The sequence below is a fragment of the Phalacrocorax carbo genome, chromosome 4 (genome assembly GCF_963921805.1).
Source record: "Phalacrocorax carbo chromosome 4, bPhaCar2.1, whole genome shotgun sequence".
In the NCBI taxonomy this organism is placed as follows: domain Eukaryota; kingdom Metazoa; phylum Chordata; class Aves; order Suliformes; family Phalacrocoracidae; genus Phalacrocorax; species Phalacrocorax carbo.
Genome location: NC_087516.1, coordinates 76,940,853 through 76,964,676, shown reverse-complemented (window position 1 = coordinate 76,964,676; position 23,824 = coordinate 76,940,853). Strand labels below are relative to the sequence as shown.

General features: G+C 42.9%; 3 protein-coding genes across 3 annotated transcripts in view; 2 read left to right on the top strand and 1 right to left on the bottom strand.

Moving 5' to 3' along the window:
• The window catches only part of FGF2 (fibroblast growth factor 2), a 31,608-nt gene extending 31,073 nt beyond the window's left edge, over window positions 1-535 (top strand). The window contains exon 4 of the mRNA XM_064450500.1: window positions 121-535. Within this exon, the coding sequence (XP_064306570.1) occupies window positions 121-306 (186 nt within the window). The 3' untranslated portion in view covers window positions 307-535. The remainder of the gene's footprint in view (window positions 1-120) is intronic.
• Window positions 536-568: 33 nt separating this feature from the next.
• Window positions 569-13,961, bottom strand: NUDT6 (nudix hydrolase 6). The gene is made up of 5 exons (XM_064450499.1): window positions 13,814-13,961; window positions 13,130-13,333; window positions 7,893-7,948; window positions 4,773-4,827; window positions 569-1,209 (listed from the first exon to the last, which is right to left on the bottom strand). The coding sequence occupies exons 1-5, from the start codon at window positions 13,959-13,961 to the stop codon at window positions 821-823; spliced, it is 852 nt and encodes a 283-aa protein (XP_064306569.1). The 3' UTR covers window positions 569-820.
• The window catches only part of AFG2A (AFG2 AAA ATPase homolog A), a 207,084-nt gene continuing 197,219 nt past the window's right edge, over window positions 13,960-23,824 (top strand). The window contains 9 exon segments of the mRNA XM_064450498.1: window positions 13,960-13,991; window positions 13,993-14,065; window positions 14,067-14,202; window positions 14,744-14,868; window positions 15,473-15,630; window positions 18,809-18,867; window positions 19,995-20,630; window positions 22,896-23,025; window positions 23,672-23,728. Coding sequence (XP_064306568.1) covers window positions 13,960-13,991; window positions 13,993-14,065; window positions 14,067-14,202; window positions 14,744-14,868; window positions 15,473-15,630; window positions 18,809-18,867; window positions 19,995-20,630; window positions 22,896-23,025; window positions 23,672-23,728 — 1,406 coding nt within the window.

Genomic DNA, 23,824 nt, shown 5'->3' with positions numbered 1-23,824 from the left:
GTGAACTTCTTAAACCCAAATGGACTGCTAACTTACGTTCTTGGTAAGTCAGTCCCGCCAGTCTGAAGGATTGATTTGTTGTGATGGAATATCAATGATCCTTTTCTTCTTCCCTTTTAGAAATGTGCAACAGAAGAATGTTTCTTTTTCGAGCGCTTGGAATCCAATAACTATAACACTTACCGGTCACGGAAATACTCTGATTGGTACGTGGCACTGAAAAGAACTGGACAGTACAAACCTGGACCAAAAACTGGACCCGGACAGAAAGCTATCCTTTTTCTTCCCATGTCTGCTAAAAGCTGATTTCCACGGCGGATTCCGAGCACACACGCCACACTACACTAAAGACGTTGAGTTCCCTACCCCTACTCCTCTCCAAAGTAGCCAAAATATAAGCAATCATTTGCTGATATTAACTACTTTTGCAGAAACCAGATTCAAGCACGAATGTTTCATACTGTCTTTATATTGCTCTTTAAACCTATTGTGCCAGTGTGCGTGGAGGTAAAATTACTTGGAAAATATATTTTTCAGGATCAGTAACACTTCTGTTTTCTGCTAGACATCCATGTTGGGCTATTTTATTTACTTTATGTTTGCTTTACAGAGTAAAGGAAAACAGATCTGATGCACACTTATAGCAATATTTACCTTTAAAAATAATTTATATCTCTATAGCTTATTAGAGAATAGAGTAAATAATTACTTTCTAAGAGTTACCTAAAAAGAAGTCCATGGATAATTTTAATATGGTCTAAATAACACTAGATTAATAATTCTAAATTATTAATATAATGAAATGTGAAATGTATTGCTATCATGTAATGTTTCTGTAGGCCTCGGGCAGCTCCCTGTGGTACAGTTTGTAGAACAGGCCTGTGTAGACAGCTGGAAACTCCCTCATGGTTATATCGATCTTCTCAAACCCTTCCCGGTATCCGTAAAGTAAGAGTTTAGCTACGTGGCTGGTGATGGGAGTAGCGTGTTCCGTCCTAGCGAGCTCAGCCAGGTCCATCCATTCGCACCTCAGGCACTCCTGCTGGCAGAAGCTGATGGTGAAGGAGGAGGGCTCCAGGCGACAGATGATGTACATGTCCGACTTGCCAAAGGCGCCGGGGTGTTTGTGTTGCTGTCTTATGCTTAGGATGGACTTGAACTCTGACTTAATGCCAGTCTCTTCGAAAACCTCTCGAACTGCTGTGTCTCCTAGGTGAAAAGAGCAATCGTTACAATACATAGACGAGTAGCTTAACACTCTTTAAACCTTTTAATTGTGGAAAATTTCTGACTCAAAGCGTTCTGCTCTGCTTCGTAGGCTTTTCAGAACGTAAGCCTGCTTGTTTTGACACAAGGATAAGCTAATTTTCTGGTCCCCGAACAAAACTAATTGCTACGCGCCTTTCTTGTGCATATCCTACAAAATGATGAAAGTAAGAATGTTTTGATAATACTGTACAGGGTGTGGTTTGGAAATGGACATTCTGACGGTTGCTGGCTCCACTGATCTCTCAGCCCAAGATAGCAGTGTTCCCTCCTCTCAGTCCTTTGAACCTCAGCCCCCGTCTCTCTCCTTGCCTCTAGCCAGTTCTAGGTTCAGACCTTTGCAGCTGAACGCCTGCACGTATGTCTGATCCCTCGATCAAATCGCTTTCTTTCATCACACGTTGCCGCAAGGTGTGCGAGGTGTGACAAAGTGGGTAAAACTATTGTTTGCAGAGAGGTGGCACTAAGTCCTTTCCAAAATGGATCTTAAGTGCCTGGTGACATTTGAAATAGGCCATAGCACGTAGCCTGTTCTTCCAGAAAACATGCAGCATCTGTGCTGCACGGGCACGTTTTGCCTACAGCGGGCTAAGGGATGTAAGTGTTAACGTTCCTCATGACAAAAGTAGCCGTAACTTCAAGGGCCTAGAGGGTCTGTGCTCCTGTGTTACAGCCAGAGAATTACCTGTCTGTCCAGTACCCTTCAAAGGAGAAGATTTTTCTGTTGAATAGTAACTTAAAGAGCCCAAAAGAGATCTTTGCTACTCCACTTATTTCCCCAAATTCTGCTGTTTAATTGTAGTCAAGTAAAATCCTATTTGCCTGGGGTAGTTACTGGTAGGTAAAATACTAGCTTTTCCCAAATCTATGTAAACTCATAGTTGTGTCTTGTTTGAGTGGTAAAAGCATAGACCTGGTTTGCAACGTCACCTGCTTCAGGTAGTTCCTTTGCAGAGAGAAATGAGTGCCTTGGCTTACTTCCAAAAGCAAAATACATTTTACAAGACCCTGTAGACACTTGCCTTCCTAGGGAAGCTTGCGTCCTGACATGTCAGAGGTGAACAAACCAGGCGTTGTAGGGGTAGATTCAAATATTGGAAACAATTTCAGGACATACAGTGGCTGGCAGTATATAAGCAAAAGGATTTATCCAGCAGAGGCCGAACGACGATATGCTAATGGCCCTGATTCTGCACCTACTTCTGCCGCAGCTCAACTTCCATCTTGCAATGGAACGAGCTGTGTAAAGTTTATGCCAAGTATATAGAGGTTTTTGCGGGATTGGAGACCCGTTAATAGGTGGTGCCTGCAGAACATGGAGGTTTGTGACTTTATTACAGCATTAATTAGTTAAAAGGCTACTGCATAAGGGGAAGATACTCCTTTACCATTACTGACCCTCGGAGGCTGCGCTTTACGTTGCTCAGAGAGGGCTCTGTGCTCCTCTGGTTTAAAATGGCGGTTGTGAAGCTGACTCCCTATGGCAAGTGGTTTTCTTATTAGGCAAGGGGCTGTATTACATGAAAGTGGACAAAGAAGGTAAACGACTGAGGTCGTGAGGAATGCTGAGGCAGGCTATGGTAAGAAAAATGAAATTAGGGATTTCAGTTAAGCTTTGAGCTTTGCTTTTAGATAAAGTGCCTTTTTCTATTTCCCTTTAATTTAAATATGTGTGTGTGTATATATATATAAACATATAATGACAGTTAAATTAGAAGAAACACTAGGGCTTAAGTTTCAGAAATATTCAAATACAAAAATGTGTGCACTTTGCTTAACCTGCATTATGGAACTATTCAAATGACTTGTGCAAGTCGGTTTGTACTCACTGAAGTAGGCAGCCATATATATTTTGTCGCTTCATATAATCACAGGATCTTCAAGTGTTGTAACTGCGATTTGTAATTGTTATTTGAAATTCAGTCCCTTGAACGACTGTGAGTTTATAAGGTTTCATGTAAGGATTTAAAAAAAGGGTAAAATTAAGCTCTATTATATTTTATGCTTCACTAATTTATATCTTCTTGTAATATTAAGATGTGATGCAAAAGATCATAACTTTTATTATTACACGGTTTAGTAGTGGCAGGAGGGGCGCTGTAAGAGACTCGTTTCCTCCCGGGTGTTTCTCAGTGCCTGTATCCAGGCTCCAGCCCTAATCTCACCAGCTGCCTGAGGGATGGCCACTGGCTTACTCAGTGTTCCTCTGGGGAAGCTGCTGCCAGCACTGGCCGTGCTTTTCCCTCAGGGCAAAAATCCCTCTGGTATCTCCTAGGAGCGGAAGGGAGCCTGGCTAGGCAACAAACACGGCGTTCGGGATCCTTCTGAAAACATGAATCCATTTCACTGCGTTACATGTATTTGCATTGTCAAGAAAATAGTTTTGATTTCTGTCACTGTGTTTGACAGAAAGACTTAAAATGTGACTCATAAGTTATGAAAACTACAACTCGGCCACATCCCGCTAATTAGAAACTTTCCCCATGCATTGAAACAAATGAACTGGAATACAAGCCCTCCACGTTGTGGTAGGAAGGCTGCTAAAAATAGTAGCTATTTCAAAGGTATGAAACAGTCCGGAAACCCGTGCTCGACACCCCGTTTGCCAGAGCTGCTGCATTGCTCTGGGCAACGTTTCTGAGTTCTGCATTTCTGAGTTATTGGAAGAATATGTTCATATCCGAATACTGACGTGGGGCTAAATTAATGTGAGCAAATAGAACTTTTAAAAGCAAGACCTACCTAATAACTGCAGTAGAACTTAAGAAGTAACTGGTCGGTGTATCAGAATTTTCAGGGGTGAGATAGGAGGAGAAGCAGCACAGTTTTCTCTCTCCATACACACCCGTGTTCGTTCACCTCTGAAGAGAACTGCGGCAGCGTTTGCCGTCACCTGTGCTACGCTGGGTAGGAACGATAGGTTTCCTCAAACCAGCATTGCTTTTTAACGCAGAAGCGCCTTACATCTCTGGCTGGAAGTAGGTGCCCTCGAGGCTCAGGCGCTGCGCTTAACGCTGGTCCTGTGCCAGAGCCCTTAGTCTAAACAAATCAAACGAGCACGGGTGGAAGGAAGCGTGCGTATTTATTTCTGGTTTGCACATAAAAATGGAGTTGGAAATTTTTGCTCAGCCCGTCGAGCTCGCTGCCCTGGATTCCAGCGTGAGCCGAGAGCTCGCTGTTCCAGTTTTATTCGGGTTATGTACCGATTACCTTAATCCTCTGCTCTTTTGCCTCATGTTACAGCATATCCTACAAGCCTACAAAAAATAAGCTGGCTTCAAGCACTCATTTAAGAGAAACTGTGGAAAAGGGTAAATGTTGTAAATAAAAAGCTTCTTTGCCCTGAGCATAATGTTACCCCACTACCGTTAAGGTCACGGGACCAAGTCACATCATTAATTCAAAGCAGCGATTAGTCATAGGAGTGATGTGGGTCACGATGTATTTCAGCACTGTTAATGTCATTACAATTCCGTTGACGTCTGACCTGTTATCCCAGGACTTACCGATGTCTTCGCCTGGATTAGACAGACCTCCTGGAAACTTCCACGCATTCAGAGTCTGTATTGGAGGAAAAAACTATTAATAATGAGTACGCAGCCTGTTTTGCGCTCTCTAATACAAAGGGGGCAATTAACACGTGACTTTTTTTGTTGTTGAAGCTGCGGTATTGTAAGGACTCCCACAAACACCCGTAAGGCTTTAAGTAGGAACCTCTTTGTTCTTGCTAACGTGAGGATCAGCGGTATCTGCGGTCTGTGTGGAATGTTGGAACAAAACATCTACTGATTGAAAAATACAAAGTCTAACAGTCATTAGACAATGTTGCTGCTAGATAACTAGATAGAATAGTTGAATATTAAAAAAAGCTGCTATAGACTTATATATAATCTTATATTTAATCACTGATGTATTCCACTTCGATGGTTTTGGCTTTTAAAAAAACAAAATGTATATATATTTAATCTTACAAACAGGTATAATGATTGTAGTACTGTTCTCTACTGCACTGGCTTTAAGATGACTCTGTGTGTCTGTAATAACCATTTAGTGTAACTTGTCGTTTGTTTTCATGGAATACAAAACCCAAGGCCTTGTGTGTGATTTCTATGTAGAAGCATTTATTGAATTGCAATAAAGTTCAGTACTTAGAACCTGAAGTGCAGACGTGGTGCTGTTACTGGTAAAGGAGTCCCTGCTCCTGCACCTCTTGCGAACGCGTACAGATTTGTAGGCTTTACCTTTCCCTCTATGTACCGTTCTTCTTATGTCTTTGCTTATTAAAAGTCCAGGTAGGAAGAAGTTAACCTTCAACTAGAAATTAAGCCAGGAAAAAGGTACGCTCTGGGAAAAAAAGAAGTAGCTTTTCTTGTCCGTGTGGCACAGAGAGGGAAGCAGTGCGCTTTCCAGTGCTTTGAAACCCCACTGACTACACTGGAAAATGGCTTGGGGTTTGTTTTTTTTTTTTTCTGGGCACTCTTAAAGGACTTGGATAGGAATTTAATGGATTAAAAATAGTGCAGATGGAAAATACATATATTTGTCTATTGGCTTTCAGTTCCTGGAAATCCTTCTTTTTGTGTCGTGGAATTGTCCTTTCATGATTAAACCCAAACAGCTCTTAAACTTCCACTAGCTGTTTAAAATTTTTTTAAAGCTTTTAGAATATCATTTGTATTGGAAGTCACCGTTTCAGGGAAATTTTTCATTTCTTGGGGAAGGAGAAGGAAGAGGAGGGGTGGGACTGACAGTGGGAAACAGACACTGAGCCAATTTGCTCGCACTGAAACATTTTCTTTGTTCGGTGCATAAGAAATATAAAGGTATTCATACATGTCTGTTTTTATACTTAATTTTATCCACTCGGTAAAAGAGAGCTGTGAAGAGGGGAGTCGGAAACAATCATTTTCTCCCTTTCCCCTTCCCGGCTCCCAGTGTCAGCTCTGTTCTGGAAAGGTAAGCTGAAGGCGTTCACCTGGAATACACCCACTTCCCCGCTTCCCAGAACGAGCTGGAGGGCAGAGTGGTGCCCGGCTGGTCCTCATGAGTTGTGGGGCCAGAGGCTAAGGAGGGGATCTCTGGTGTGCGAAGAACCGGGCCTGGAACCTGAAGAGAGCGTCTGATGTCTCACCCTAAGACTGGACGGAGATACCTGCGCTGCAAGTGGCTGAGCTTTAACAAAATGGTGAGCTTTAACAAAGCCACAGTGGTAACAAGTTCAGCCTTGAGCCTCCTGGGCTTAGGAAACTACTATTTCCTTCTAAATATGCAGAATGTACAGGTCCCGTTTTTACTCTTTGAGACCTAAGGCATTTACTAGAAGGTACGCATGCGGTTTTATAATTTCTGTGTGCATAAAAGGAACAATGAAGGTAGAGTTTCTAAAGTTTACAATACACTGTTCTGTTCCTGGAGACTTGCTAGAGCTGGAACCACTCTTGGAGCCTACGGCTTGCACGCTGGGTTTATGCTTTAATTGGTAATTACCGAGTGTAAGCCTGGAGGTCCTGCTACAGAGAAGTCCTTGAAATTTTACTTTATGGTAAGTAAAAATATGAAATTAACCATTTTCGAGAAACAAGAAAGGGGTGTTTCTCTACCTCTGAACTCTGGTGTTACACATGCAACACGTATAATTGAGCCTGCCTATGAAAGCGCCCTTTCACTGAAGTTCATAACTGTGTTTTAGTCACCAATGAACTGATGTGATGCTTTGGGTCCCGAGAAGAAATCTCTTAGCAGCTCTTTCAGGAAAGACAGAAAGATGTAGCCAGTGAGATTCTGGCATAGTTTTAACTACATGAAATGAAAATGTATCCAAGCATACTTCAGTGTATGGCAGTGTCGATTGTTTCCATGTTAAAACTGCAGTTAATCTCACTGTAGTAGAGATGCTTTCATTTAAAACGAAAGCGTAACGGCAGCTCTAAGTACATTTTGAATGGAATAGCACAAGCAACAGCTAATGAGCTAGCGAGCCTTCTGCACTTGCCATATTACAGCAGAGGTCAGCCTGACAGAGGCTGGAAGGCGTCACCCGTGATGGACGCTTGGTTTCCGCAAGCCACATCACACGACCCACCGTTGCCGCACCAGCACTCTCCAGTTTGGTGTTCTCGGTCAAGCACTTCAGTTTGTGAGACATTAACAGTCTTTACACCTGCTGTACAATGGTGGTCTCCGGGTCATGGCCAACCGCGTTATTGCTTATTTAAAGCCACAGATATGGCTGGAATGTCTGAAACCAAACAAAATGAAAATCCTTCTCCTAAAATCTGCTTTGAGCCATGGGGGTATTCCAGAGGTCTGTGTGGATCCAAACACAAGATCAGGGATTCTTGGGTCAGTTACAGGAGAAAACAGAAAACTCAAAGCAGAAGGGGTGCTTCATTCTGCTGATTCAATCACCAGCTGTAATTAACAACAGAGCCGTTGATTTTCAAAGTCTATTTTTTTTTCCCTTCAAATGCAGTACAGCTCTGTGTTGGCAGAAGTGCTCCAAGAGACACACGAGTTAACTATCACAGTTTTGGACTGGAATGAAAAGAAAAAGATCTTTGTTCTGTACTACAGGGTAGGCTTATCTAAATAAACTTCTCTATTTTAGACTCCTACAGCAAACTTACCCTGTTTCTATCTTGTACGACCAACACCCTTCCAGTGCTTGCATCTAGAACAGCACCTGGTAGAGATAATATTGAAAAAGACTGTTAGACCACAATGTTCAATCTTAACAACCATAAATTAACATGTTTTGACAAGGCATGACAAAATGCTAATGAACTGCATTTATGGTTAGCAGGATTTGTCTGGATGAATCACAGAAAGTGGGTTTTTTGGTGGAAAACTGATACACAATAAAATATGTAAAAAGATTAAGTATCCCGTATAAAAATTCAGTGTTAGCAGTACCAAGATAAATACTTCCCTCATTTAAGTTCCAGATTAGACAAGAAATGAAAAGACTAATTTGCTTCTGTTACTATTATCAGAAATAAAGAATGCAAGATCAAGACGTCTTCCAAATAATCGAGCAAAGCTGCTTGCCTCAGCAGAGATGTGCCTGTAGCCTCGCTCAAATAACAGAAATTTTTCCAGTGACTCTGGCCGAGCAGCCATGATGGGCAAGAGCTCTTCGCAGGTGAAATTTGTAACAGAACTCCTGCCTGAGTGTTTTCTGGTTGATAATACACAAGGTTTAGTATGTGACAGGCTGACTATCCTGACAATGGTCAACGGGCTGACGACCAACTCGTACCGTACTACCCAGCTCACGACTCCCGACAGGAACTGCGCAGTAATCTGAGTCTATTTGTTAATCAAAAAGCATTGCTTCCAAGTGGGGAAGTGACACTTTCACTTGATTCATACATCCCAATTTAGTTTTTTTACTGAGACGTTCGGCTTCTCCGTGTGTCCCCATGCTCAGCCCATGACTGTCTCCCGCAGATTACAAGTTTTCCTACTTTTTAAAACCCAAGTGCTTTCGTGTTTAATCATCATGTCACACACATTGGTGATACTTTCAAAACATCTTCCCTTTAAAACAGGTATTTTTCTCAGATTTTAAAGCGTGCTGTGGTGAGCAGGATGAGTACAACGGTGCAATGTACCAGGCTCTTTTCCAGATCAGTCATGCATGGGTTTCAAATTAGTAGGTAACGATAAAAAAATGCTTGTATCATTTTACAGCAGGAGGAAGAGTATATGGACAGCTCTGTGATGATATACGCATTTAAAATGCTATGGGGAAGTATTTCCACAGAGGGGGATTACTAAGGAATGAGCGTCCAGCTCAAAACAGTCTCTGTTTTTTTAATAATACATGGCAGACTTACGTGTAGGAGGAATATTTAAAAGATGAAATACCAATCTTCCTTCAAGACATGTCAAAGGACGTGCTTTAAGAGGGTAGTCACGTATCTGCCTCCCCATGGCTTGTGACTCCATGATTTCATTCCTCCTGTAAATATTTGGCAGTGCCCATGGTCAGGTACTGCACTGATCAAGAGAGGGAACAAAAGGAAAGCGGGAGCAACTTTGACGCACGCTGTGATTACAGGGGTTATTTTCTAGAGATGTTCCGCAGCCAAATGGTTTGCTGAGACCAAGGAGGCCTGCTGAAGAGAGGAAACTGTAGTTTGAATCAAACAGAAATAACATTTTTCCTCTCCTCCGTTCCCCAGAAATCGATGCCTGTGAATGTCATTTTTCGCAGTGAAATTCTCTGTGAGATGTCCAGAATCTCTGCTAGATGATGCCTAAATCCGAAGCAGGAAGGATGGACAAACACTATTGGGATTTGCTGTCTGGTCTCATTTTTCCCCAGCGTAACTCAGGAGTCCCTCTGCGGAAGCTCGCCGGGCCGCACCTGGTTGGTATCAGTGAGCTCAGTGCCTGGCTGCAGGCTCCGAGCTGCGGTTTTAAAAACCCTCCTGCTTGCTACAAATGTGGTACCTGGAGCTTTAAATCATCCAGCGCCAGGATGACTTTCTGGAAAGGTTTACACTTGTAACCTAACCGAGTAATGGCTATTACAACACTGCTTTGTTCTGAATGTTCTCTTTTGGGAAACAGGTTAAGGAAATTATTTAAAAAAAAAAGAAATCCCTTAGAGAACTCCAGACAATGAGTAACGGAGGGGAAAAATATCTTCATCCTACCTGTTTTATTTATGATTGATGTGACCGTGTATGAAAAGGTGCTCAGAGTTGAGAAGCCCTTGTCAGCCGGGTAATGCGCGCACATATCGCTGCTTGCATTGTAAAGATCAGCAGCCAGGAATTGGTTGTAAAACAGCTTGGGAACTGCTTTTAAATCACTTTTGATTCCTTGGGCTATAAAAACCTATCTAACTCTTTTCCTGTGCAGTTTAACATTTATGCAGCTGCTCATTTTACACATTTCCTTAAGTGACAGGGCTGGCCAAGGCTGATGATCATCTGTGTGTATGAGCGTGTAGAGACCCTTCTCGCTCTTCAACGCCGCTGACTTTCAACAGCTCGATTAAGGCAGGCAGCAATGAAAGTAACAGCCGTGTTGTAGGGCTTTTACTACCCGGCAGGAGAAGAGCATGACTTCTACTTTTCTTCCTCTCCTTTTACTTTCCTCCCTCAACTAGTCTTCCTATGCCATTGTTATGTGTCATATTTACAAACACATCACTTTCTGGCAGACTGCTTCCTCCTAGGAGGCGGAGAATTTTGGAAGTGTTTTTCAAAAACATCTTAATCATTTCATACACCAGAAGCTTTTCTGTACCTTTACATATTTGGAAGATCCTGCCGCCTACAAACGGATGCAGTAAGTTAGCTGGAAGACGCATCATATATTCCACTATTTCTAAACAATAATGGCCAAGCCCAATGAGTAACGTTTGCTACTCTCTGCTTGGCGACTCTGATCTAGTCTGGCAAAATATGACGTGACCTTGCTTATTCACACCTTTGTCATCGCTTGGCTGGATGATGCTCAGGCATCAGCCCTGGCAGCGCGGCGTTCGCTATGTGGGAAACTCCAGACAGGACGAAAACCAGCTGCTGGTCTACTTGGCAATGCAGGCTCGCGACCTGCTGCCTGCTCCCTGTGCTGGCTCCCTGCAGGCCGGCAAACCACTCTCAGCGACTCCACTCTCTGTTTTCAGGACTAAGTCCTGTAATTAGCTGATTGGCCACAGCTCCGAGATAGAGACTCTCATCAGCAGATTTGCTTCTCTTTACTGCAGAAACCTTCTAAAATACAGGTTTTTCTGCAGGAAATAAAAATGCCTAGGGTTTGGCACATACACACAATATAATTGCACATACTTAAATAACTTAATATTTCAATAAAATTAATTAAAAATAGAACGAAGCCGTTCCGCTACGCAGGCTTTCCCTCCTGAAGCAGAAAGATAATGGAATAAACATATGCCAGGTGGTATCCACACTGCTTAGTGTGTTCTTGGAATGTCCTCCAGATCCAGTGAGAGTGAGTGGAACGGGGTGGGGGTGGAGGGGGGGGGGACACTGCAGTTATTATTTCACACACTGCAATCTGTTTGTTTACCTACACAAATGCCTTCCTTAAGTCTTTACCTCTTTTAAAGAAACTCCCAATAATGCATTAAAATATACGGGTTTGAAAAGTGGTAGCAAGGAATACATACATGTTGTGGAATTTTTAAATCTGTACAATAAATTAAATCCATATACCTGCATTTATGAAACTTCTTCTTTCCTCAAAGTTTTTTCCTACTTGCAGAGTGCAAAGTGTTTCTCTCAAAGTACAACAGCAAATTATGCTCTGAAAGTGTTTTTCGTATTTTTCAAATGTTTATTTGCGAGTTTTTCAAAGTTATGATTTTTCTTATATTAAGCCCTTCCTGCTCACCATCAGGGGCCCAACACATCTATTACAGGATTTTCTTTTAAATAGCACTTTCAGCTATGCAAAACATACTTCAGAAAAATCCCCTTGCAGTTAGTCACGCTTTGTCAAACACACAAGTTATAACCGTAAGGAGTAACACGGTGTTTGTGCTAGGAGAATGCGTTATCTTACTCGAGTCTAATGCCACATATTTTAATGGTGAGGTTTTTCATACCTCAGGAAGACATGCTCTAACATGTCCATTGAAAAAATCCAAGCATGTCTTCAGCTTCTACGCTGCCCTCTGCTGGCTTCCCGACTGGAAACTCCCATAACCATAGGAGTAGCACTGTTCTGTAAGCGGAGGCTTTGTTTTTCCCAAACTTACTTCCACCTGACCTGCTGCTACATAGAATAATCCAGCTTTTAAGTCCTTCCTAACTAAATTTTTCAAATTGCTGTTTATAGGTCTGAGCACCACTCAGTGAAGAATTAACATCCCTGTACATCAAGGACAAACTAGTCAAGCTTGTAACGGGAGAGATTTGGTGTTTCTGTGCTGCAATTGCCGGGTGTTATATAGCCTTTACCAGTACACGAGGCGAACTGATGCTACTCCGGGTTACAGGAGGTTACTGAGTGATGGGACAGGTACTTGCATATGTGTGGAAGACTGCGGAGAGGGAGAGAGTGGGCGAAAACATTCACGTTTGGTGAAGCTGAGTTCAGGTTGACTCATCACCAGTTCCTTGCACTGCGTTGAATAAAAAAAATATTGGACATGTTCTTATGAAATTCCTTGGGGACTTCCTCAGTTTTTACAGCAACTCCTTTCCAGCTGTGGTTGTGGGAGGTTTAGATGGGCAAGAGCGTGGCGCCCAGGTGTTCGTTTGTTTGTGAAATATACTTGTTGGGGTTGCGGACTGCTAGGCACAGCTTCGAGCAACTCTTGGACTGCCGTAGTTTGGGCCAGCAGTTGTGCTAGTTCCTGCACAATCCCGGTTGGGTCAAGTTTGCCCCATTTACAGACCTGAACTTCAGCATAATCTAGAATGATGCATATATTAAGCATCTACAGTAAAAGCAGGGAGCAGAGAAATTATTTTTTTCTAAGGAGTTTGTAGTTACTTTTTTACTTTTAAAAAACTGCTTGAACCTTGAAATCCTACCTCTCTCACCTGCAAGCTGAAAGGCAAGATATGTTTCTCAAAATGGTGTTTGGAAACACTATTCGTGAGGTAAATTTTAAAGCTACAGGACCACATCATCTTCTCCCCGAACCGTTTACAATTTTCTCAAACAGGAATCGTTTTGAGAAATCTCTTTATTGGCCTGTTTTTTAGCAACACACCCGGCTGTATGGGTGCATTAATGAATGATGCGCTTCATGTTGTAAAGTCACCCAAAGAGTAAGTAGCTGGCTGTAAAAAGGAACAGTTGATTTCCTACTGAACCTGGTCCTAAGGGCTCATTCGAAAGGCTTTTTGTGGGTCCGACCGCTGGTGTAACTAACCTGCAACCCCCAGCTGGTGGGTGGCGTACCCCGGTAGCCTGCTGGGCCCTTCTCCTAGCCACAGCGTCAAGGTGGACGAGCCCCGCTCGGCATGGTGGAAAGCAAAGCCCTGCGAAGCGGCCGCCGCCGCAAACCTGCTCTGGAGGATGGGGACGCGGAGCCAGACGGCGAGGCGGCCTTCCTCCCGCCACCGTGCCACGGCGCCTGCAAGAGAGCGCGAGGTCAGGAGGGCGAGGGGCGACGCCATGGCCCGGAGGCACCGCCTTGGCCTCGCTCCTTCTGGTTTTAAACCTCGTCGCGCGTGACAGCTGGGATTAACATGTGCAAGTCTGTATTTTCACCTCATTTACCACAGGGCCAAATACCACCGGTGTGAGAAACGTGCCAGCAGTGACAGAAGGTGAGGAGGTGCTGCCAGCTCGGTATTTTACGTTGCACGATTTAGCGTTTACACACAAAACGACGGCTTTCAGCTTAGGATCTGTCACAACGCACAGGGAAGGCGATCTTTCCTCCCTTCGGCCGACACCCTGCACCACACGGCCGCGGGTCTGTGGGCGTGTCTGTGGCGGGGGACGACCGCCGCCCGCCCGGCCCGGCCCAGCGGGGGCTGCTGAGGGGAGCCACGGGGAGGGAGACCCGCCGCCCCCCGCCCGCCCCGCGGGCCCCCGCCCCGGCACTTGCCCCGCAGCCACCGCCCGAAGGCGGCCTGCTCCAGGCGGAGGGGGCGACCCAGCTCGCCGAGGTCCACGCTCACCCCCCCGAACTTATCCGGCCGCTGTCGCAGCCTCGCCAGGGGCCCCCAGCCCCGCGACCGCCACAGCCTCACCATGGCGCTGCGGAGGGCGCAGGCGGGCCGGGCTGCGGGAAGCGGCCGCCCTCGGGGCGGTGCCGACCTCTGCTCCCGGAACGGCTCGGCGGCGGCCGGCGAGGCAGCATGTCCGCCTCCTCCAGACGGAAAAGCAAGGGGCGGCCGGTGCCGGGCGCCTCCGGCTCCCCGCTGGCCGCCCCCCTCGGTGCCGGTGCCGAGGGCGGGCCGCTGGCCCTCGGCGTCGCCGACCCTGTGGAGGCAGGTACGGGGGTGCGGGCGGCTGGGGCGGGCTGGCGCCTGCCCCGGCCCGCCGGGCTGAGGGCGGCTGGTTTAAAAACGAGTCCTTGCAAAGCCGGGCTCCCGCTCCCCGCGGCCGCCAGAGCGGGGCCATGGGGCTGCCCCGAGCCCTCACGGGGGACCTCCCCCTCAGACGGGACCGCGGTGGGGGTGTCTCTCAGGCAAGGTCGGCTGAGCCCCCGCGAAATGTGGTTTTTATTACGGTGTCGCAGAGTCATGACCGCCGCGGAAGGGCCCGCTGTTGGCTAAAGCTGGGTGGTAAATGCAGCAAGCAGCAGCGTGTTGCCATGGGTGTTTTCAGGCTTGTCAGAAACGCTGTCCCGTTATAACGCGGTTTCCCCCCAGAAGGGTCCCTGTGCTTCCCTCACGGCCGGGCGCTGCCTCTGGTGAGGGCTTGGGAGGGATTTGTCGGTTCTAGTGACTGGGAAGTGCGAGAAATGCTGAATTCATCCAATAGGTAGGAAAAAAGGATGGTGTTTTGTTTTTTTTTCTCCTGAAAACGTTAGGAGATGACAAAGTCCCGAAAATGTTGCGAAGAACCCTCGCCCAGCTGTCGCTGGGCAGCATGAAGTCCGCAAACATATGCATAGGTCGTCCGGTCTTGCTCACCTCTGCTGATGGGCGACAGGAGGTGAGGCTCGTTCTTGTGCTTACAGGTGCTTTTCTTGTGCTTTCAGCATGTTCCTGTTGTATTCGGTAGGGACCAAAATGCAGCTTGCACTGAGAAAGACAGTGAATGTGCTTGTCTGTGTTCTCTACGCTGTAGTTGCATCTTTATTCTCAGTACCGGAAAAAATCCGTGCTGTCGATTTTTTTTGATAAATTTATAAGTTATGTGTGCATATATGTGTTATATATTGTATATTACTTATGCACACACATTTGTGTTTATTTGCAAAGAAAGAGTTTGCAAAAACTCTTGGTTTTTCATTCATTTGCAGTATTTCCTAGTCAGCACAGTGTATGCTTTTGTGTCAGCTGCAGAATGTGTAGAGCCCTGGTGAATTCTTTTTTTCTTCTTTGTAGGCAAAATATAACCTCTTTCTTCTTGAAAAGTGTCTTGGATCATATCTTAAGAACCCAGTGCTACTGGTATATTTTTCTGTGGCACCAGGTTTTAACCTAATCCTCCTTCCCCCTCTTCTGTAAGAAAACGTTGCTTACTTTAATGGGAGGACTGGAAATGGTGGGAAAGAATCTCGACTGACATCTGTTTGCTTTGAAACTCTTCCTAGGTCTGTACTGCTTGGCCCACTACAGGCTTTCCAGGTGGGAAAATTGGGCTGAGTGAAACCACACAGAAGAACCTGAAAGTGAATCCAGGTGATGCCATCACTGTGCAGCCCGTGACTGGTGCAGTCATCCAGGCAGAGGAAGTCGATGTAAAGTTGAGGTATGCAGCTTCTTATAACCGAGTGACGTACCATGAGGTGCCTGCTGTGCACTGCAGGCTCTTACCTCTTAGAAGATGCTCTTTTCCTTTCTTGCTTTGATGGAATTAGTACCCAGAAAAAGTCAAACACGTGCAGATGTTGGTAAGATTAAGACTAAAGTTTAGTAACCTGTGGCTAACTGCTACTGACTGCAGCCTCCTCCTCTGTGGGCAGATGGAATTGCTCAGCTGTTGTACAGACTCTTGGCTGAGGAGTGGTGCTGTAGTGCAGAATATATAACGACACTAAGCTCATTAGTCTTAAGAGATTCTTTGTTTTACGTTAACTTAATGAATAGTAATGATATCCCAGCACCTCCTGAAGCAGCGGTCAAGCTGCCTGTGTTGCGTTTGCATTGGGCAACGGTGTATAACTGCATGATCAAGGCAGATTCTTTAAACTTGTGAATCATTTCTGAAGGATCAGGATGATCTCTGCGCGTAGAGTTGATGTCAGGTTAGAAGGAGCCCTTGTTGCTGCTGTTGTCATTAGGAATTATACTGTAGGCTGGTGTCTGAGAAGCTGTCATTGAGAAGTCCTGTTGTGGTGAAGAGAACTGCTGGCTGACAGGTTGGGGAGGGTGAAGTGATTTTTTTTTTTTTTAACCACTTCCCTTCAAAACTTCACCTTTGTATTTACGTGGTTTTGTGCTCCACTTTCATTTACTGGAATATTTTTTAGGATTGGAAACTCGCAGAGGTATGTTTTTGTTTTTCCTTGAAATTCACCCAAAACAGGGAGCAAAAGATGCAAGTCACAGTTGCCTTGAAATCATGAATGCTTTGAGAAATTAGCAGTTTACTGATCTGCTGAATGACTTCCTATATTTGGCATTCTCACAACATCATAGTTATTTCCTAAATAAAGTTATTTTACAGTTATTTTTAAGTGTCCCAACACTGTAATTTGTGTAAATTAACTTCTCTTCCCTGTCAACCCTCTGTTTTCAAACATGGCGTTGTCATTGTCCATTTTAAGGGGGAGATGCTGCTTTCTGACATACTGACTCTCAGAAACGTTGGTGAGGCAGTCTTGCTTTTTATCGGCAACATAACCAGTTTAGCTTTAATTATAGTTTTACTGGTTAACTTTGCACATTGTATGCTGACTTCCTGGCGTCAGTTTGCTTTGCTCTGCATGCCTCTCTTCTAACCAGAAAATGAAAAAATTATATTTTTGTGGCTTTTTGTTATTGGTAATTTAATCCTATAGGAAGTTTTATTATTATTCTATACTGTTTGGTTATAGAGTGGTTGAAAACACTTATTTCATTAAAAAAACCAACCCCACATTAAAGTAAATAATTAAGCCTAATCTACTTATATTTCCCCATGTTAATAGGCCTTCTTTCCTTAAAGCTGTGACTTTTACTGAAATATAAGCTAAGGATGAGGTCAGATCAATTGCCTATAACTTCTGAAATATTTATGATTACTGTAATTTTTTGGGGGGAACTGTTCCACAGCCAGAGTTTTCCCTCTCAGCCTGTCATGGGTCAGGCTCTGAGAACTGTTTTACATATGTACCACTAGATTAAAAGTCATATAAATTACTGTTTTTCTAGAATTACTCTAGGAGAGAAAACATGAAAATTGTAATTGGTCTGTTTTAAGCCTGTTCATTTACCACAAACCATAGTGACATCCTATTATGTAAGAATAGAAATCATTAAAAGAATAAGTGGAAATCCCATTATTCAAGCACTGCCTTAGGTTTCTAGGCACTTCACAGGTGTAGTTCATTCTCTGCAAATTAATACCTCTGAGGAGCTGGTTGCAACTTTAATAATTTAGCTTTTGCTTCCAGTTAAAAAACCCATCCCCAAATTCAGACCCCAGCAGTGTAATTGAGTATGTGTCTACTTGTCAGGAATGGCTATGATGTTTTGAGAGCTCTCCTCTAAATTAGCATTAACACCCCTCTTTCCCTCATGTTCCTTTCTTGTTCAGCAGAATTGAGAAATGGGTTATTTCTAGGTTTAGAGCTCCCCCCGTTGATTGTACTTTTATTTGCAGCAGCTGTATCTGCTTTAAATGCCTTTGTTGCTGCTGCTGCTGCTGAGCTCTTGGTGTAATGCTTTTCCTCATACAGTTGTATGTGCTTGCAAGGGTTGTGGATGTTCCTCTGCAAAATGGGTGTAGTGAAACCTAAGTTTTGTTGTGAAAACAGAAGAGCTAATGTGTGAGGCTCACAGAGATTGGCTGAGGGCGGTAAATACTAAAGAATTAAAAAACAGTGGTTTAATGGGCTTTAATAAAAGGTAAAGCTGCACATGAAAGAGGAAAAAGATTGTATGGATAAACCATCACTGAAAAATGATTGAAGTGCCACAGCCTTATATGTTGCAGTGTACCCGAGGAACAGGGAGAGTTAACGATGTCTGTGCTCAGTGAGTTGTAAATGCGATATAAAATGTTTTAATATGAGCACCAGAGAAGACATCCTTTCACCATTGTCCATAAGACACCTTTACCTTTCACTTGCTAAGAGCACACCTGTTCAGCCGTGTGTTAAATCCCAGTGATGAGATGGTGTTTGAGAAAATGTTGTAGACCCGGCCAGGGCTGGTGAGGGCAGTGGCTTAAGCTGGCTTATCTGTTGAGTCGATTAAGTAAAAGACTAGAAAATGCATTGTGGGGAAAACTTGTACAGTTTTGATAGCGATGTGCAGTGCTGAAGACATGCAGTTTTGCAAGTGCTCATGGTGCCGGTTTAATCAATAAAAGATGTACATGTGTGTTCGCAGGGCTGAGAGAGACCTACCTTGTCTGTCATTTTTTCAATTCAGTAAATGTAGCAATGGCTGCTCTGGTGAGATAAGCATGCATTCCATATTTGTAATATTAAGAAATTATAAATATAACTTATAATATTGTTTGTTACCGCATTTTGTATGGAAAAACTAACCCCAAATGAAATACGCATGCTTCTTCTGTTACTCTGTGTCTAATATCTTCAGAGTTAAGATGATCTGAAGACTGTCAAGTGCTCATCCATCTCTTCTGTTTGTTGGGTTAAATCACGTACTGTAAAATAGGTGGTATTTGTCATCCTGGTGCCTTAATGGTGTGGACTTTTTTTGGTTTTGAATAGTTACTGCTTGGAAAAAAAAATATATTTTTTTTCTCCCTACCACAGGGACAAAGATGCCACCGTTAATGCTGAAGAAATGTCTGTCTGTCTACTGAGGAACCTAGGTATAAGTTTTGTTGCTTCTCTTTTGACTGTTTAAGTTCAATAGTAGATCATCAAGTTTTGGATAGAAAAGCAAACGTTTTCCCCTGTGTTCTTAACCAATGGCTTAGGGCAAAATAGAGGATGTCATTCTGCTCACAATTCTTTTAGGGATCTGTTGTCTTTGGGGTAAATAATTTTGCTGTGCTGTAAATAACAAATTTGCATTAATTGTGATTCCATTCCTTCTGTCCATTGTACATATCGCTTGTTCAAGTTACGGTTGTTTAGCAGTCACTGCTGGCCTTCCAGCTGGTACTGTGATGCACTTCCAAGTTTACTTGCACTGTGAAGAAGAGAGTGCGATACTATGCGTTAAAGACAAAGTAAGGGATCAGTATTGACATGAAATCCCACACTCTGAATCTTTTTTTTTTTTAATGTTGGTGGTAAATAAGAAAAGTTGCTCTTTGCTGGGTGGTAGATAAGTGTAAATAAGGCAAACAGGCAGGGTAAGTTGCTCAAGGTAGTGCTGCCCCAAGCATACACTACAAATCTTCTGGTTTAGGAATTAATAAAAGTATTCCAAGGCTAAGCAGGAAACATGACCTGTGTTCCAAATTAATGAGTCTGGCTGGAAATAATCAATCTTGTTTACATTTTTGCCTCTGTTTTTTGTGCCTGTAGTGTGCATTGAGATCATGTTTCCTAATCTTTCTCTGTCAACACAAAGACTAAAACCTTACCTTTTTTAGGCCAAGACTCTCAGAGAAGGTGGGCTAAACATGAAATATTGTGAACCTATAAAGCGCATGGCAAATACAAAATTTTTACTTCTTACGATAGGAATTCCATAATCTCCCTTTGAGTGCTCTATGAAATTTAAAAAGCTCAAATTAATGATGAGCTTAGTACCAGAGGTTTCATATGATACTGACGAATGTTTATCCGGTACAGTCTGCTTGTGTACAAAGGGGATCATTTAAATTGCCTGAAATTCACATAATAAAAGGTAGTTGGGTAATTTCAAGGTAATTTGTAGTACTCTTTAGGCTTCCTGATAAAGAATTATTCTGATACAGGAATGTTGAATGTTATTACTGCCAAAGTAGATTAAAATTTCTTCTTTTTTTTTTTAATCTTGTCATAGATGGGAAAATAGTTTTACCAGGAAACCTCTTGGCTTTCTCTTTCTATGGCAAACTTTGTAACATCGTGGTGATGAAAGTGAAAGGAACTGATGGCGTGGAGTTGACTGCCCAGGGCAGTGCTATTCCCAGTGATACGCATGAACCAGACCTTGAGACATCTGATTTGGAGACGAGTATGTTAGATTTGTCCTTACAGCTTGGCAAGATGGACGTGGACGATGGCCCAGGGGTTGCGTCTATGAGCACACCAAGCAAACCAATGGATCCAGGATCACCAGTTACACCCAGTTCTGCTGTGGCAGCCAGTGGTCAAGACTCTGGTGAGGGAGATAAAACCTACAGCAAGGGAGACAGTGCAGACCTCACCAATAATTTGGAGTTGGCTGGGAAAGGAGGCAGTGAGGGACTACCACTAACTGGCAAAACTGGAGCAATAAGCAATACGGATGCTTTTTATTTCATTTCTTCAAGAACTAGAATCAATTTTACTGCAACAAGGACCAATGTAGCAGAAGATAGTGATTGTGAATCCCGAGTCACCTATGATATGATAGGAGGTTTAAAGAGCCAGCTCAAAACTATTAGAGAAACAGTTGAACTGCCCTTGAAGCAAGCTGAACTGTTCAAGAGTTACGGTATGCTGCCTAAGAGTTGGCTTTCTTCATTTGATACTTGGGTTTTTTTCTTTAATGTGATCATTTTAAAGTATTATTATTTTTTTAAACCAAGTTATTCCAGGAATATGCACTGAATTTTGTGTAACACTGAGCTGGTATACCTGTGTGTCCGAACAATGTCAAACTGTATTATAATTATACTGTATGGAGAGTATGAAGATGATATTATTAGCTTGTGTGAAAAATAATTGAGAAGGAAAGAAATACGTGCTTCTAAGAAAATTTGGGTTCGCATAAGCAGAACTTATAGCAAATAGGAAAGACTTCTCTACTTGGGCATTTGAAAGGTGCAGGTGTCTGAAAAGATTTTAATTTGTTTTGGTAGAGTCAACTAATTATATTTTTTAAGTTGAGAAAAACTCGGATGAATTCTTCTGCTGCTTTTATCCCTGTGTTTTGTGGGGCTCCTGCAAAATTTTAAGGAAGTGTTTGAGGCTCTTTACTCGAACTGCACAGTGTTTAGTATGGAATTACAGGGTGGAGAAACTAACACGATTACTGTTGCCATATATAAAGTTATATCTAACATAGATATGAACTTACAGGATTTTTGTGACAAAGATAAAACTCTGTACTGTGTATTTATCACAAATGGATATGTACATAAAGCAGGCATGTCTGCTCATTGTACTTGTCTAGGTGTGCATCACTGTGAGACAGGGCTCTTGCCTATAAATATTTATTTAATATCATGTCTTTGAGGCTTTTTATTTCTCTGCCTTACCTCTTCCCACACATACGCTTTAGAAAGGAAGGGATTTCAGTGATCACTGGGACAATTTCCATAAGACTCAGGTGGCTCTTTCAGCATGTGTTGCTTGGGTGTGATCGGCAGGTGTCAGTGGGATGGTCTGAGGCATCTTCATCCGTGTGCGGTCCAGCTCAGTTCGCTGACCTCCAACCTCAGCATTGCAGCATGGTTCTGTGTTAGCAGCAAGCTTGCTGCGGCATTAGCGTTGTTCAAACTCAGTCCCAAAAGCACTTGATCAGATCTTGACTAATAACATGAGATGATAATGTTTCCTCACCAGTTACAAACTTCTAGTAACCATCCAAATGTTGAGAGCCCTTAGCTCATGGGGAGCAAGGCTGTCAGCTGAAGTGAGACCTTTGGTTCAGCAGCTCCATTTCTTGCCAGTACCAGAACCGCCACACGAGGGAGCAGCACATGCTTTAATGGACTATCGTGAAGTTACCTGTCTGGAAAGATGCTTTATTTCTATCCTCTGTCAGTTAGCAGATAATTTTTTTCTTTTTAAGTATATTAGTTCCTAAGATTGGGGCTTTCTGTCCAGGCCAGCTGTGTTTTTCTCTGTCACCACTGGGACACGACCTGCCCTTCAAGCATCGTTCTGTGTCTGGTATCGCAGTACCCAACTGATGTTTCTGCTCTGGTCGTGTTTCAGCAATGTCTTTTGTGCAAGGGTCACTCCTTTTTCAAACATCTGCCTCTTCTTCTTGCTTTCTAACTTCTCACTTTCTGTTTTTGGTTTTGTGCCTATTTAATTTGGCTTTGCTGCTCTGAAACTTTTTTTTTTGCTCTTTACCTGGGATCGTAATATTACTTCATGCAGTTACGTGTAGTTTCTGTCCAGTTTTAACCGTACACAGTAGTACCTTGTTCTTCTAGTGTACCTTATGTTCTGTGTCTGAACGTTTCTGTCTGTTTCGGCTCTTACCATTTGCCATTAAAGAGGCGAATTCATCCTTTTGATGTGTAATTTTCAACTTTTTGTATGTATTCTTTAATCAAGCCTCACAGGATTACTGAAATTCTTTGGAGTGTTGAAGAGAAATGGTTTTCTGATGTTGGAAATTTCTAATAATGACACTGTAAGAATCATGAATAACTTAATAAAGTACATTCAGGGACATTAGGTACTCAGTCCAATATTTTTTTTGAGGAAAAACCCCCAAACCCTAACAAATACCACATTGTTTAAGGCGAATGATAATGTTGAACTACTGAAAAATGTAAGGATTTAAATAGTTGCTTTTTAAACAGAATCATTTGGACTTTAAGAAATGTAGATGAGTGCTCTTCCCACTGAGAGCCTACAATGCTATCAAAATGATATGTCTGTTAAAGAACTTAGTGCTGAGGTCGTTACAATTAGAAATAACCATGACAGTGAAATGTGCAAGGGCAGGTTGTTCAGCCTGGCATTTATCATGAATAACTTTCTTCTCTGTTTTGTGTGCATGTGCTTTTTCTGTTTCAAGGAATCACTCCTCCTCGAGGAGTGCTATTATATGGCCCTCCAGGTACCGGGAAGACTATGATTGCCAAAGCCATTGCAAATGAGGTTGGCGCTCACGTTACCGTTATTAATGGTCCTGAAATAATAAGCAAGTAAGTTCACCCAATTTATTTTCATTAATTCTATAAATATATTGGCCGAAAACCTGTCCTGGCATCTGTCCATTGCGGATAGATGTAGATGTAGAACTGGCTATGGGCTATCTGCCCAAGAGAGTCAAAAACAAACGGGAAAGGGTTCTGTCACGTAGGGCTTATGTTTCTTCTTGTAATAAAAGAGTTTTATTGGATTTGGCCAAAGAATTTGTGTAAGGCATGGACTAACTTAGAGGGGGCTAAAACTGTATCTGCAACTGCGTGTTAGTTAGGTCTGCAGCAAGAAGAGTGATTTTTTTTTTTTTAAAGCATATTTGAAAATAAGATGACACTGCACAGATTAATGTCTCCAGGGAATGAATTTTTTTTTATCCTTTAAAAAAATAGATCATTTTCTAACACAGGAGAGAGGAGCTTTTCCATTTAATCTTCTTCTGGTTACAAGAAGGTTATATCTTTGCCTGTGCCCCGTTTTACCTTAATTTCTTCTCCTTGTGGAAATTAAGATTGTTGTAGATTTGCATATACTTTGGGAATTTGAAAGGGTGCGCTATGGCTTTTTGGAACACCCGAGCTGGAATTTTCCAAGTTGCCTGGAAAAGACTAAAAAATGTTTTTTATTAAAATACTTTAATTATTATAGGTTTTATGGGGAGTCTGAATCAAGATTACGTCAGATATTTGCTGAAGCTTCTCTGCGGTATGTTCTTTTGGATAATTTTATTCGCGCTCACTTATTTGCGGTATTGGTTCCAGCGTTAATGTTCTTAAAAGAAAAACATTTGCAAGAATCTTT